General features: G+C 41.1%; 1 protein-coding gene across 1 annotated transcript in view; it reads right to left on the bottom strand.

The window, feature by feature from the left end:
- jak1 (Janus kinase 1) overlaps positions 1 to 15283 on the bottom strand; it is a 124290-nt gene that overhangs the window by 57534 nt on the left and 51473 nt on the right. Inside the window, exons 2-3 of the mRNA XM_072574060.1 lie at positions 14216 to 14407; positions 12798 to 12921 (exon numbers count right to left, since the gene is read on the bottom strand). Of these exons, the coding sequence (XP_072430161.1) occupies positions 12798 to 12921; positions 14216 to 14407 (316 nt within the window). The remainder of the gene's footprint in view (positions 1 to 12797; positions 12922 to 14215; positions 14408 to 15283) is intronic.

A 15283-nucleotide genomic window follows, 5' to 3' on the forward strand; every position in this document is an offset into this window, starting at 1 on the left:
CATACACTCCATAATTTCTCAATCTTGACTGTAGCATCAAAAGAAAAAACAATACGCAGAGTCCTGGAACTTGTCTACAAGGTTTTCTTCTTTTAAAACAACATGGATAGTGTAACAGCAGGCTGTCTATTTACTAGCTGAGGCACGGAGGAGCTGAGTGGATGTTCAATAAAGTAATTTCTTCACTATTGCGGGGTTGGGGGGGGGGGGGGTGGTGGAGTTTGTAAAGGAAACAGTGAATTGGTTTTGGTTTTCATGATACTATTAAAACCTAACTTGTACTGAAGTAGAGTGGTAACCGTCTTTCATTAACTCTAGTTATTAATCTCTACAGCAAGTGTAGAAAGCTGGATAGACACATGGTGTACAGTGGCTGGGTCTAATCCTGTTTCACTTTGCCAATAGACTTCTTTGGTTAACCATCAGGAAAGCAAGAGCCTTGCCTAATTAAAGGAGTCCCAAAAGATTTATGCCAACTGAAACCTCCCTACAGCTGTACAGGCCAAGATCAGTTAAGTCTGGGGATAAACATTAAATTTTCCTTATATGGTCATTACCCAACCACAAGACCAGCGAGAAAAGCCACTAAATAACATGGCTAAGTTTTCGGTCTCCAAATTGTCAGATACCAGACATACGCCACAACACAAAGAGGCCCTTTAGCCCCTTCAAAGTCCTGATTCAATGCAGGAATTGCCCAGAAATTTTAAACTTCTGATGGGAAATTACCCAGTTACCTTACATATGACCAGGTTAATACATTATATGTAAATTGAACACACCCATTATTAGAGTGCTAAAACAAATTATCGGAAAAGCTCAGCAGGTCTGGCAGCACCTGAGGAGAGAAATCAGGCTCAGTGTTTCAGGTCCAGTGACCCTTCTTCAGAACTGTATTTTTGTTTCTGATTTCTGGAACCTGCAGTTCTTTTGGTTTTGACTTACATATAGTGAGAGAGAAATGCAATCTTCACAGAATACAGGGAAGGGAATACACAATATGGATGTAAGCTTGGCAGAAACAACGGCGAACTGTAACATTTTCCATAGGTAGGTGCAAAATTTAAAAAAAGCTAGAATGAATGTGGATTCATCATTAATGGACATAAGAGAATTTATACTGGAGAATAAGGAAATAGCAGAGAAGCTAAAAATGATTTTGTGTCTGACTGCATGGAGTAAGCTGCAGAAACACTCAGAAATAAGTAACCCAGAGACTTGTGAAACAGAGAAACAAAGAAACAAAGTGAAGGTTCTTAAAGTTAATTGGATTTAGGGTGAATAAATCCCCTGGAATAGATTAGCAATATCCCAGAGTGTTGAAGGAGATGGCTATTCTTCTAAACGCTGTAGATCCCAGAAGGGTCCTGCAGCTTGGAAAGCAACAAATGTGATCTCACGATTTAAGAAAGGACAACAAGGGAAAATGGAGAACTATAGATCTGCCAGTTTGACACCAGTGGTGGGGAAAGTATGAGAAACTATTATAAAGGATGTGTCAATCACACTTAGAAAAAGGTCAATTGGATATCAGTATGAATTGATGAAACAGAAATCATGTTCCAAAAACCTGTCAAAGTTTTAGAGGATGTTATTTGTAGTCTAAATGAGAGAACCAATGGATATGAAACATTTGGATGTTTAGAAAGTCAGTAAACACACAAAGTCAGTAATCAAAATCAGAACACATGGGATTGGGCGCAATATAATAATATGAGCTAATAATTCTTTAGCAGACATGAAGCAAAATATAAATAAATATTCATTCTCAAGAATCACAGGCCATTATCAATGGGTGCCATAAAAATCAGTGACATGCCCACCGCTTTTTAAAAAAAATGTATTGATGGGATGAGGGCATCGCTGGCTAGGCAGCATTTATTGCCCATCCCTAATTGAAGAGTCAATTATATTGCTGAGAGTCTGGAGTCACATGTAGGCCAGAGCAGGTAAGGATGACAGTTTCCTTTCCTGCACGGCGTTAATGAACCAGATGGGTTTTTCCAACAATCAGTGGATTCAGGGTCATCATTAGACTCTTAATTTCAGATATTTTATTGAATTCAAATTCAACTATCTACTGTGGCAGGATTCGAACCCATGACTCCAGAACATTATCTGGGTCTCTAGGTTAACAGTCAAGTCATAATACCACTGGGCCATTGCCTCCCTCTTCACAATCTATATTAATGTTTGGGTGTGGGAACCAACTGCAACATGTCTAAATTTGTTGAGGACACAGAACTAGGTGAGAAAGAGGCAAAGAAGCAGATTAGGAAATGCAAAGTAAATAGGCAGGAACATGGTAGATGGAATATAGTGTGAATAAAAGTGAAGTTGTCCATTTTACGAGGAAAGACAAAGAGGCAGAATATTTCTTAAGTCATGAGAGTTTGGGAGGTGTTAGTGTCCAAATGGAGTCACTAAAAGCTATCATGCAGGTGCAATGAGCAACAAAGAAGTCAAATGGTGTGTTGGCTTCATCACAAGGGGATTTGAGTGGAGGAGTAAAGATGTCTTGTTGAAATTATACAGCGCCTTGGTCAGACTGCGCCTGGAGTATTGTGGAGTTTTGGTCTCCTTAGCCAAGGAGGGATATACTTGCCATTTCAGGAGCACAAGGCAGCTTCACCAGACTCAAGCCCTGGATAACAGGATTGTCTGATGAGGAGAGGTTGAGGCCTGTATTTTCTAGAGTTTCAAAGAATGAGAGATAATTGCACTGACTTCCAAACTTCTTACAGGCTGTGACACAGCGGATGTAACTGGCAAGTGAACTAGAATTTGGGGATTTAATCTCAGAATAAAGTCTAGGCCACTTAGACAGAGTGGGTGAAATTTCTACATTGACAATGTGGTGTATACTTGCTACTTGAAGGTGTTTCAGCTGAATCACTGAGCACGTTCAAGATGGAAATCGTTAAGATTTTTGGAGACTAATGACATCAGGGATTATGGAGATAATGCAGGAAAGTGGCATTGAGGTAGATGGTCATCCATAATCTAATTGAATGGTGGAGCAGGCTTGATGGATTGAATGGCCTATTCCTGTTTGTGTGTTTGCAGGGTAAAATTAGTCTCCAACTCAGAAACTATCCACCTCAGACATTTCTAACTGACTCACCTGGAGTATTATCCAGGAAGTATTAGATTAATAAAAACCAGTTCGGACATCTGGGTAACCATATAACTGATGCACCCCTTCAACTGCCCCTCTCCCATCCAAGTCCTCACCCAACCTCAACCCTCCCCTTACCACCCAGCCAGCCTGCCACGTTCTCCAGCTGGCAACCTGCTACCCTACCACTTACCAAGACATTTTACTCAGCTGGCAGCCACCCGTCTTACTCATCTACCTTATTTAGCTACACAACTACACATTCACATTTACAAAATGAGAAATCCTGAAACATTTAAGTCCTCTACTGCCAGAATATGGCAGCCAATGCCATAAACTGAGAGGCAGGAGTCATGGTGGTCACTTGGCCTCTCCTGCACTACATGGAGGTTTGCCAAGATTCCAAGAAGAGGATCAAGGGAGCAACCAACACTGGAATTCTGACCTGAAAAGATGTTACTGAGTAAGTGAGGTAGTTGGTTTTTTTTCCTATGATTAGCATCAGTCAAACTGTTCCAATAGTATTCAGAAGATTTGGGTCCATAATATTTTCTCCAATATAGCCATGCATGGGAAAGTATGCTTCATCAATGACTTCCCTTCCACCATAGGGCCAGAAGTGGGATGTTCACTGATGCTTGCACAATGTTCATCACCATTCCTCTAATCCTCAGGTATGGAGGCAGTCTGTGTCCAAATGCAGCAAGAGCTGGACAATGTCCAGGTTGGGCTGACAAGCAGCAAGTAACACTCACACAAGTGCCAGAAAGTGACCATCTAACCATTGCCCTTTGATATTTAATGGCATTATCTGCACTGATTCCCCCATTATCAACATCTCGGGGTTACCATTGAAATGGATTAGCCATATAAATACACTGGCTACAAGAGCAGGTCAGAGACTAGGAATTCTGCAGCACTTAATTCACCTCCTGACTCCCCAAAGCCTGTCCACTATCTACAACTGCCTGGATGAGTACAGCTCCAAAAATACTCAAGAAGCTTGACATCATCCAGGACGAAGCAGCCCAGTTGATTGGCACCCCATCAACCACCACAGCCTGGACAATGTGGGTACATCGGAGCCCAAAAACAAGAGCCTGGGGCACAAGGGACCTGCTGTACTCAGGTCAGAGGCAGAGCTTGGGCTCCTGATTTCTGTCCCAATCTACCACCTTCATTATTAACTGCCTTTACCATCAATACACAGTGGCAACAATGTATATCATCTAAAAGACTCACTATGACTCCTTCAACACCACCATGCAAACCCATAACCTCTACCAGCTAGAAGGACAAGGGCACGAGGTGCAAGGGAAGACCACTATTTGCAAATTTCCCTCCCAATCAGACCTAATTCTAACTTGATAGTATATTATTGTCTCTTCACTGTCACTGGGTCAAAATCCTGGAATTCCCTGCCTAACAGCACTGTGGATGTACCACATCTATTGTGGTTCAAGGCAGCTGCTCAGGAGCAATTTCGGATTGGCCAATAAATACTAACATATAGTCAGCGACTTCCACATTCCATGAAAAAAACAAAGCAGTTTTGGACTTTATGAAGCAGCTTGCACGAGCCTGATACAAAAGCATGTCAAACAAGTCTGGGAATTCCTGATAAGCAAACAATGTCAAAATGTTTGTCAGATTTGTATTTACAAAGTCCATTTATAGTAAAAACGACTAAACACTGTTCACATCTATAAAAAGCTCTTCCAAATTCGCTGAATAAGAATAAATCAGCAAAGAAAAGCCAAAGGAAACATGGAGGTTAATACCTGTGAAGAGCAAAGTTAGTTTTGGGTGTATCTTTCATCAGTTATTTCTCTTGATTGCAATTTGCAGCTTAACTCTATGTTTAAAATAAAATAGACCACATTTCTCCCTGAAACAAGTGTCAGCAGCACTTATAAAGCATTAAATGGGATGCAGAAATTATGGATCACACTGAGGATGTGGCAAGGTAGAGTTTAATTGAAGGCTCACTGTTTCCCTCAGATCTGACGAATTACAACATCTTATTTCCTTTTTAGGTTAACAGCACCTCTCACACAGGCATTTTGTATAAGCTCAACAAATAACAATATCAAAGTTCATCTTGATTAACGTCATGAAGCACTTACAAAGTACAGCAAACACTCCAGAGATTTGCAACAGTCAATTTCAGCTTTTAACTCCAGAGGAAAGAAGAGAAAGCAAATCAAGGATGAGAATTTAACAGTATAAGGAACAGTCATGAATTGGATGTGATCTTCAGCCTATCTTTTTTCTCATCTTACATTAACTCTCAAGAAGCATTAACACACCAAGCATTAACATGAAATCTTTATGGCCTTACTTCTTAAGAAACTTGTATGAGCTTTACTCAACAGAATACCATTGTGTCCGTCACTGTATTTGTATGTGTGTGTATCAGCATGTCTGCACTAGAGAACATCAGGAGATATTTTCATGAAAGAGGTCTCAAACAAATAGATGCCTGGACTCCTTCGAGGGGGGATTGCGTTTATAGATTAAGACTGTACTCTGCGCAATTCACCTCAGCAAACTGGAAACGAACAGTAGTCGAAAAGTATGGTGCTGGAAAAGCACAGCAGGTCAAGCAGCATCTGAGGAGCAGAAGAGTTGACGGTTTGAGCATAAGCCCTTCAACCGAATGTTGAGGATGGGGAAAGGGGGCTGAGAGATAAATAGGAGGGTGGGGGAGTAGCTATGAAGGCGATATTTAGATGCTGTTGGGGGGTTGTTGTGATAGGTTGGTGGTGAGGGTAAAGAAGATAGGTGGGAAGGAAGATGAACAGGTAGTTCAGGTCAAGAGGGCAGTGCTGAGTCAGAGGGTATGACCTGGGATAAGGTGGTAGGTGGCGAGATTTGGAAACTAGTGAAATCGATGTTGATGCTGTGTGGTTGAAGGAAAGTGTAGTCTAACAATAGCATGTGATGACAGAAATGTAAGGCTAACATTTCTGATATTATAATTTTAGGGTTTATGAGACCTGAAACATTCAGTCTACTTCCTTTCACCCCAGTTATTGGCTACCATGCTGGAAGCTTCTGGAATTTTGTGTCTTTATTTTAAATACCTGAATTTTTTTTTGCCATATTAGCAAAGACAGCAAGGCAGTCAATCTTCTTAGGCTGCCATCAAGTTGCACCTGGAAACTAATTCAAATATACAGTCTACATTCTTTTAAAATTGCCGAAGAACAGAAAACAGTGAGTTATATGAAATTATTTATCTGATTGATGGCTGATAAACAGTGGTAATCTCGACATATCAGAATACAGAGAAGACTTCAAAATTGCCAATAACAAGTTGTGGAAGTGTGGCAAACAGTGCAATCTAATGACACAGAATAGTGAAAGGCTGACAGAATGGGCAGACAAGTGTCGGACAGAATTTAATACAAAGAAGCATTAAGTGGTGTATTTTGACAGAAGGGATAGGAATTTCTCAAGAGCGTGGCACATACTGAAAGACCAGTTATCAAAGAATGTGGGATCTTGGGTTTCATAAATCGAGACATTGAATACAAAAGCAGGATGTTATGAAGAACTTAAAGCTCTGGTTAAGCCAAAAGTTAATATATGTGTTTGATTCTACTTACCACACCTCAGGAAGTATGAGAGGACAAGGTGCAGAGGTGACTTAACAGATATCTCCAGAGGGATATTAGCAACAAGGTTAGGTTGAAGAACATGGGGTTGTTTTCATTGGAGTAAAGGGTTTTGAGAGAAAATTTGACAGAGGCCAACAAGATTGTAACAGGCTCAGATAAGGTAAACAAAAAAGGAAATACCATATCCGTTGATGGTACAGGAACTGAGAGACATAATTATTGATTTTTGGCAAAAAGATGAAGAAGGATCGAGAGAAAGAACTGTTAAACTTAATGAACTTAAAAGACTCTATACAGACAACAATCAGAACGAATAGCATTGCAAGAACTACATTGGACAAACATGCAGAAAACTAGCCAGCAGAATATATGAACATCAACTAGCCACAAAAAGACATGACCCACTCTAACTAGCATCCTTACATACCGACGAGGAAGGACATGTGGGAAAATTAATAAACAGTGAAATTCACAACGAATCTTGGAGGAACTGCTGGGCAAAGTTCACAGCACAAAATCAGATAAGTTAATTGTTGTTTTAAGTCTGTCCAAAAGAAAGGCTGCAGTAGTGGGTTCTTTCTTGATTATATGCTTTTGGAGATAAGTCTCTTGATTAAACTTAAACTATAAGCCAAAGCTATTAAGTTAACCTGGGGCAGTGTTTTGTAGAGGAATAAGACGACGTTATTTTCTGGGTCTGTAGGTTGTGAAGGAGCAAAAATGGCCTTTGCAGTGATATGAACTTCTTGTCAGATGTGGGAGTTTAAAGAGAGTTTAAGGGTTACTGCAGATTATATCTGCCATAAATCCTGTTGGATGCGAATCATATCAAAACGAGTGGATTGGTTGGAGAGACAGATGGAAGCAATGAGAAATTTGCAACAGCAAAAGTATGTGATGGATGGCAGTTATAGGAAGGGGGGGGGAAAGTCTCAAATACAGTCACATAGATGGGTTAACTCCAGGAAGGGTGAGAGGGGTCGGCACCTAGGGCAGGAGTCTTTTGTGGATATGCCCATTTCAAACAGGTATGCTGTTTTGGAAAATGTAGGGGGTAATGGATTCTCAGGGAAACGTAGCACGAACAGCCAATTTTCTGGTAAAGAGGAGTACGTCGGCTTCCAAGATTGTGTTAGGGGATTCTGTAGTCCGAGGTACAGACAGACGTTTCTGCGGCCAGCAGAGAAAAAACAGAATGGTGTGTTGTTTCCCTGGTGCCAGGATCAAGGATGTCTCAGAGAGGGTGCAGAATGTTCTCATGGGGGAGAGGAGCCAGCAGGAGGTCATTGTCCACATTGGAACCAATGATATTGGAAGGGAAAAGGTTGAGATTCTGAAGAAAGATTACAGAGAGTTAGGCAGAAATTTAAAAAGGAGGTCCTCAAGGGTAGTAAGATCTGGATTACTCCCAGTGCTATGAGCTAGTGAGGGCAGGAATAAGGGGATAGAGCAGATGAATGCATGGCTGAGAAGCTGGTGTATGGGAGAAGGATTCACATTTTTGGACCATTGGAATCTCTTTTGGAGTAGAAGTGACCTGTACAAGAAGGATGGATTGCACCTAAATTGGAAGGAGACTAATATACTGGCAGGGAAATTTGCTGGAACTGCTTGGGAGGATTTAAACTAGTAAGGTGGTGGGGGGGGGCAGTGGCCCAGGGAGATAGTGAGGAAAGAGATTGATCTGAGACAGGCACAGCTGAGAACAGAGTTGAGTCAAACAGTCAGGGCAGGCAGGGACAAGGTAAGACAAATAAATTAAACTACAATTATTTCAATGCAAGGAGCCTAACAGGGAAGGCAGATGAACTTAGGACATGGTTAGGAACATGGGACTGGGATATCATAGCAATTACAGAAACATGGCTCAGGGATGGGCAGGACTGGCAGCTTAATGTTCCAGGATACAAATGCTACAGGAAGGATAGAAAGGGAGGCAAGAGAGGAGGGGGAGTGGCATTTTTGATAAGAGATAGCATTACAGCTGTGCTAAGGGAGGATATTCCTGGAAATACATCCAGGGAAGTATTTTGGGTAGAACTGAGAAATAAGAAAGGGATGATCATCTTATTGGAATTGTATTATAGACCCCCCCCACACCCCACCAATAGTCAGAGGGAAATTGAGAAACAAACTTGTAAGGAGATCTCAGCTATCTGTAAGAATAATAGGGTAGTTACGGTAGGGGATTTTAACTTTCCAAACATCGACTGGGACTGCCATAGTGTTAAAGGTTTAGATGGAGAGGAATTCCTTAAGTGTGTACAAGACAATTTTCTGATTCAGTATGTGGATGTACCTACGAGAGAAAGGTGCAAAACTTGACCTACTCTTGGGAAATAAGGCTGTGCAGGTGACTGAGGTGTCAGTGGGGGAGCACTTTGGGGCCAGTGACCATAATTCTATTTGTTTTAAAATAGCGATGGAAAAGGATAGACCAGATCTAAAAATTGAAGTTCTAAATTCGAGAAAAACCAATTTTGACGGTATTAGGCAAGAACTTTTGAAAGCTGATTGGAGGCAGATGTTTGCAGGTAAAGGGACGGCTGGAAAATGGGAAGCCTTCAGAAATGAGATAACAAGAATCCAGAGAAAGTATATTCCTGTCGGGGTGAAAGGGAAGGCTGGTAGGTATAGGGATTGCTGGATGACTAAAGAAATTGAGGGTTTGGTTAAGAAAAAGAAGGAAGCATACGTCAGGTATAGACAGGATAGATCACGTGAATCCTTAGAAGAGATTAAGGGAAGTAGGAGTATACTTAAGAGGGAAATCAGGAGGGCAAAACGGGGACATGAGATAGCTTTGGCAAATAGAATTAAGGAGAATCCAAAGAGTGTTTACAAATATGTTAAGGAAAATAGGGTAACTAGGGAGAGAATAGGGACCCTCAAAGATCAGCAAGGCGGCCTTTGTGTGGAGCTACAGAAAATGGGGGAGATACTAAATGAATATTTTGCATCAGTATTTACTGTGGAAAAGGATATGGAAGATATAGACTGTAGGGAAATAGATGGTGACATCTTGCAAAATGTCCAGATTACAGAGGAGGAAGTGCTGGATGTCTTGAAACGGTTGAAGGTGGATCAATCCCCAGGACCTGATCAGGTGTACCTGAGAAGTCTGTAGGAAGCTAGAGAAGTGATTGCTGGGCCTCTTGCTGAGATATTTGTACTATCGATCGTCAGAGGTGAGGTGCCGGAAGACTAGAGGTTGGCAAATATGGTGCCACTGTATAAGAAGGGTGGTAAAGACAAGCCGGGAACTTTAGACCAGTAAGCCTGATCTCAGTGGTGGGCAAGTTGTTGGAGGGAACCCTGAGGCACAGGATGTACATGTATTTGGAAAGGCAAGGACAGATTAGGGAGAGTCAACATGCCTTTGTGCATGGGAAATCATGTCTCACAAACTTGATTGAGTTTTTGGAAGAATTAACAAAGAAGATTGATGAGGGCAGAGCAGTAGATATGATCTATATGGACTTCAGTAAGGCGTTCGACAAGGTTCCCCATGGGAGACTGATTAGCAAGGTTATATCTCATGGAATACAGGGAGAAATAGCCATTTGGATACAGAACTAGCTCAAAGGTAGAAGACAGAGGGTTGTTTTTCAGACTGGTGGCCTGTGACCAATGGAGTACCACAAGGATTGGTGCTGGGCCCTCTACTTTTTGTCATTTACATAAATGATTTGGATGCAAGCAAAAGAGGTACAGTTCATAAGTTTGCAGATGACACCAAAATTGGAGGTGTAGTGGACAGCGAAGAGGGTTACCTCAGATTATAACAGGATCTGGACCAGATGGGCCAATGGGCTGAGAAGAGGCAGATGGAGTTTAATTCAGATAAATGCGAGGTGCTGCATTTTGGGAAAGCAAATCTTCGCAGGACTTATACACTTAATGGTAAGGTCCTCGGGAGTGTTGCTGAGCAAAGAGACCTTGGAGTGCAGGTTCATAGCTCCTTGAAAGTGGAGTTGCAGGTAGATACGATAGTGAAGGCGGCGCTTGGTATGCTTTCCTTTATTGGTCAAAGTATTGAGTTCAGGAGTTGGGAGGTCATGTTGCAGCTGTACAGGACATTGGTTAGGCTACTGTTGGAATATTGCATGCAATTCTGATCTTCCTATCGGAAAGATATTGTGAAACTTGAAAGAGTTCAGAAATGATTTGCAAGGATGTTGCCAGGGTTGGAGGATTTCAACTATATGGAGAGGCTGAACAGGCTGGGGCTGTTTTCCCTGGAGCGTTGGAGGCTGATGGGTGACCTTATAGAGGTGTACAAAATTATGAGGGCACGAATAGGATAAAGGACAAAGTCTTTTCCCTGGGGTCCGGGAGTCCAGAATTAGAGAGCATAGGTTTAGGGTGAGAGGGGAAAGATATAAAAGAGATGTAAGGAGCAACTTTTTCACGCAGAGAGTGGTACGTGTATGGAATGAGCAGCCAGAGGATGTGGTGGAGGCTGGTACAATTGCACCATTTTAAGAAGCATTTGGATGAGTATATGAATAGGAAGGGTTTGGAGGGATATGGGCCAGGTGCTGGCAGGTGGGACTAGATTGGGGTGGGATATCTGGTCGGCATGGACGGGTTGGAATGAACGGTCTGTTTCCATGCTGTACATCTCTACGACTCAATGACTCTGGGACAACACATCCATCCTTGGACAAGCCAAACAGAGACACGCGCAAGAATTCTTAGAAGCACGGCATTCCAACTGGACGTCTATCAACAACCACATTGACATGGACTACATCTTCCATCCCCTGAGAAAAAGTACAGGAAATGACATCACCAACCCATGGAAACCTCAACACAAATAGAAAGTGGGCCATCACACCAGTGTTTCACTGGAAGCTCACTGATGATATTACCTGGTATGGTGATGAAACATCTGAAAACAAACCTTCCAGCTCAGTGAGCAAACTTACATCCAGAAAGACATTTTTTTTTAAAATGCAGGTGATAATGGTCTGGAACTTGCTGCTTTATGTGGGTGGAGGAAGTGGAAACTATTAACTATTTTAAAAGGAATTTGAATGGGGACTTGAAGGAAATAAACTTGCAAGACTTTAGGGATAGTGAAGGGAAATAGGATTCATTGATTTTCTTTACAGAAAGCTAGAACAGGCTTTCCAGGCTGTCAGGCCTCCTTCTGAATTTTAACGACTCTATAACCTATCCATCCTTGTTCCATAGATAATGTTGTTGGGTTTGAGGGGGGACAATTTAGGGTAACACCTTCATACTAAATTGTACTCATACATGAATTCACAATAATAATTACTTCAGCGATCAGGATCTGTTCGGGAGGTCTGGGAACCTTTGGAAGTTAAGCAATACTTTTGGAGCGGATAAAGAGTGCAGCTGGAAAAAGCAAAACAGGTCAAGCAGCATCAGAAGACAGGGGGAGTCAATGTTTCAGAGAAGAAGCTTTGATCAGGACTGGGGGAGGGGAAGAGGGCTGAGAAATTGTTTTTCTAAATGAGGAGTTGCTGGCTTGTGCTCAAGAGTTTAGCTCTTAGGGGAACCAGGGTCCTTGATTTGAGTGAAGACAGAAGCAGTTACAAGGGACACTTGGACAGGTACATGAATGGAAAGGTGTAGAAGGTTCTGGGCCAAGCACAGGCAAGTTGGACAAGTTTAGTTTGGGATACTTGGTCAGCATGAATGAGTTGGACCAAAGAGTCCATTTCCGTGCTGTACGACTCTATGACTTGATGTTGGCTACTTAGAACAGCAGGCTTTCCTCAGAGGGGCAACAGAGACTTCTCACCAGCAGGAAGATCACTGTTCCTTCAATTAATTTCAACTCCTTACATGTACATTGCAATATTTTGGTTTGTTCTTCAAAGGTTTTCATGAATGAAGCATCAGTCATCATGACGTATAAGTTTAAACTGGAAAAAGATTTTACTTAAAAAGGAGCAAATAAAGGGAAATTTAATTCTAAAAACAAAATCGGCACTTCTTCATCCTGAAACGGAATGGTCTAAATAACCTCTAGCATTTAACATATGTCACAGTATGATAACAAAAGCAGAATTATATCCTACCTCATCCGAAAATGTAGCTTCACAGCTGTTTGCTCCTCGACTTTGAAGACATGATTGGGTGAAAACCAGAGTTTTTTATCTGGGTCATACAGAGTGAAGAGATTCTGACATAATGGAGAAATTCCTGATAAAAAGAAACATTCAAAACATCACCTTATGTATGAAGTGAATTCAAACATACCTTGAGATATTCACAACTGTACAGACATAATTTTGAATTCAACCAAATTTTCCAAATCTAATCATTATCAGCAGACTGTTGTCCCACTCCAGTCTCTGTTGGAGTTCAAAGCTGGTCGTTGGGATGGACAGAAGCTGCTCAAGAGCAAGGACTATATGCAGGTGTTGATGCTGGGGGCAGTCTTGTGTACCCAATGACATGTAGTCTTAGGAGAAGAGACTCAATATTTAGTTTGGGCCAGTTATTGGCCAACTCCCAACTGGTGTCGAGTTGTCTGACAGCTCCATGAAGGCAGAAGTAGCAAGATAACTTCCAGGCTAAGGTGGAGCTGCTACTGAAGAAAATTAGACTTTATATATTTAAAGGAGAAGAGATGAAATCCCTTGGGAGGAAGATAGATTTTAAGGGAATTTTGTGACTCAGGTGATCACTGATGCTTGGATAGGTTGCTGAGAAAATTTGTGGAATCCGCCTTGGTTATGTCTGCCAATCAACATGGAATATGTGGTCTGTCTGACCACAGTTTGCGTGTTGATTCACAATCGCCACATGTTCATTCTGTTATTTAGAGTATATGATAGATAGAACTGATTATTTGCTTTGTTGACTCATACAGTTAAACAAAAATATTCTGTTTCTTTAAAACGTGGAATCTTAAGCTCTGTTCTTTCAGTAATTATCTGGGATTTCAAACTTCAATCTACTTGACCAATCGTTACTAAATGAGGAACTTCTCTGGTCTCATAACAGCTAATACTCTACACTGAGGAATGAAACAGACTCAAGGTCAACTTGGGATCAGAATTCATAAAATAACAGCTATTTTAATGGAGTATGTCAGGCTTGGTGTTTATTAAAAAGGTATGCAAGATTGAACTCATTCAGATGACATAGAGCTCTTCATTTCCCAAAGAATGGTGGACTTATAGAATAAGGTGATTAGCTTAGGTGCTGATTGCTGATTTGCTCAGATCTTGGTTAATTCAATTCACCTACAGAAGTCAAAGAGGAATTTTAACAGTCTTTGCATTCTCTAAGTTATCCTGGACATTTATGCTACTCCCAATGATTTATATGTCTGGATTGGGTGAAATGTCAATGTGAAGCTTTATGGCAGTGTGAGATACGCCAAGTACACCACTAACTGACCTCCTTGTAAGCAAACATGCTGTTAGCAGGAGATTTTAAAAAACCTTGTCTAAAAACATGCACACAAAACTTATATCCATGTTCTTACCACATTTCTTGGCAGCTTCAATGCACAACTCTTCAGCAACATGCTCACCCTCCTGGTACTTTATGGGGGAATTTGGCACGTACATGAACACTTCAATGCCCTTCTCTGGAGTTGTTGAGAGCGCTTGCAACATGTTTGATTTTCTTTTTTTCAGGCAAAAGGCCATGACACGAGTCCACTTACATTTAGATCCTGCGCGAAGATTCAACTTGTTAACATATTTCTTTGCTCAACATACAGAAAGAAACATGAAGCACTTCAGAATTTGTGCAATGCATGACTTAATATTATGTCATTTACCATTGCAACTCAAGCAGACAATTTTACAAGAACAAAGTGTAAAGCTAACTTCATATTCCAGCCAATTTTTCTCACCATTGAAGTCAGAGTGATGTTGGGTGGGGTGTAAAACACATTTCACCCAACTGTGTGATGCCTGTTTTGTGATAATTGAGAACAAGCTTAAGAATACAGATCTCTTGAATGCAAGCACAAGGTCAGATTTGTTGGAAAATGCTTGTAAAATGTCTATTGTACAGCACCTAACCCCCACACCAACTCATGTCCACCCATCCACCTCTATACCCCTCACATCATAGATGCCAACTCTTAGCCAATTCATAACATCCATGGCACCTAATAACTCACCTCGTCTCCACCATGAGTCGGCCTCAAGTGCCATATGGAGATGATTGTTAAAAAAATTCCACTTATAAACCTATTCAGAGTTTTTAAATCTCCAGTGGTTAATTTCGTTTAAAGCAGACATCTAGTTACATGCTTTAAAAGCTAACTTAAATTGTTACTGAAACCTGTGAGCTCAAAATCCCCAGCTGAGGTGATTAAATATTTTGATATTCAACCAATCTTTCATAATGATATATAATAATAGCCCTTGGGAAAATGTCAGCGAGCTCTAACAAAACTGCATTAGCAAATACAAAATGTGTTTTTATTTCACATACATCTGACAATGCAGTCCAGGAGAACTTTTTTTAAAATGTTGCTTGATTTTAAATGCGTGATGTTTAAAAAAATGTTTAAGGTCATCACAGTGATACAGATTTT

Source organism: Chiloscyllium punctatum, chromosome 7 (assembly GCF_047496795.1).
Source record: "Chiloscyllium punctatum isolate Juve2018m chromosome 7, sChiPun1.3, whole genome shotgun sequence".
NCBI lineage: Eukaryota > Metazoa > Chordata > Chondrichthyes > Orectolobiformes > Hemiscylliidae > Chiloscyllium > Chiloscyllium punctatum.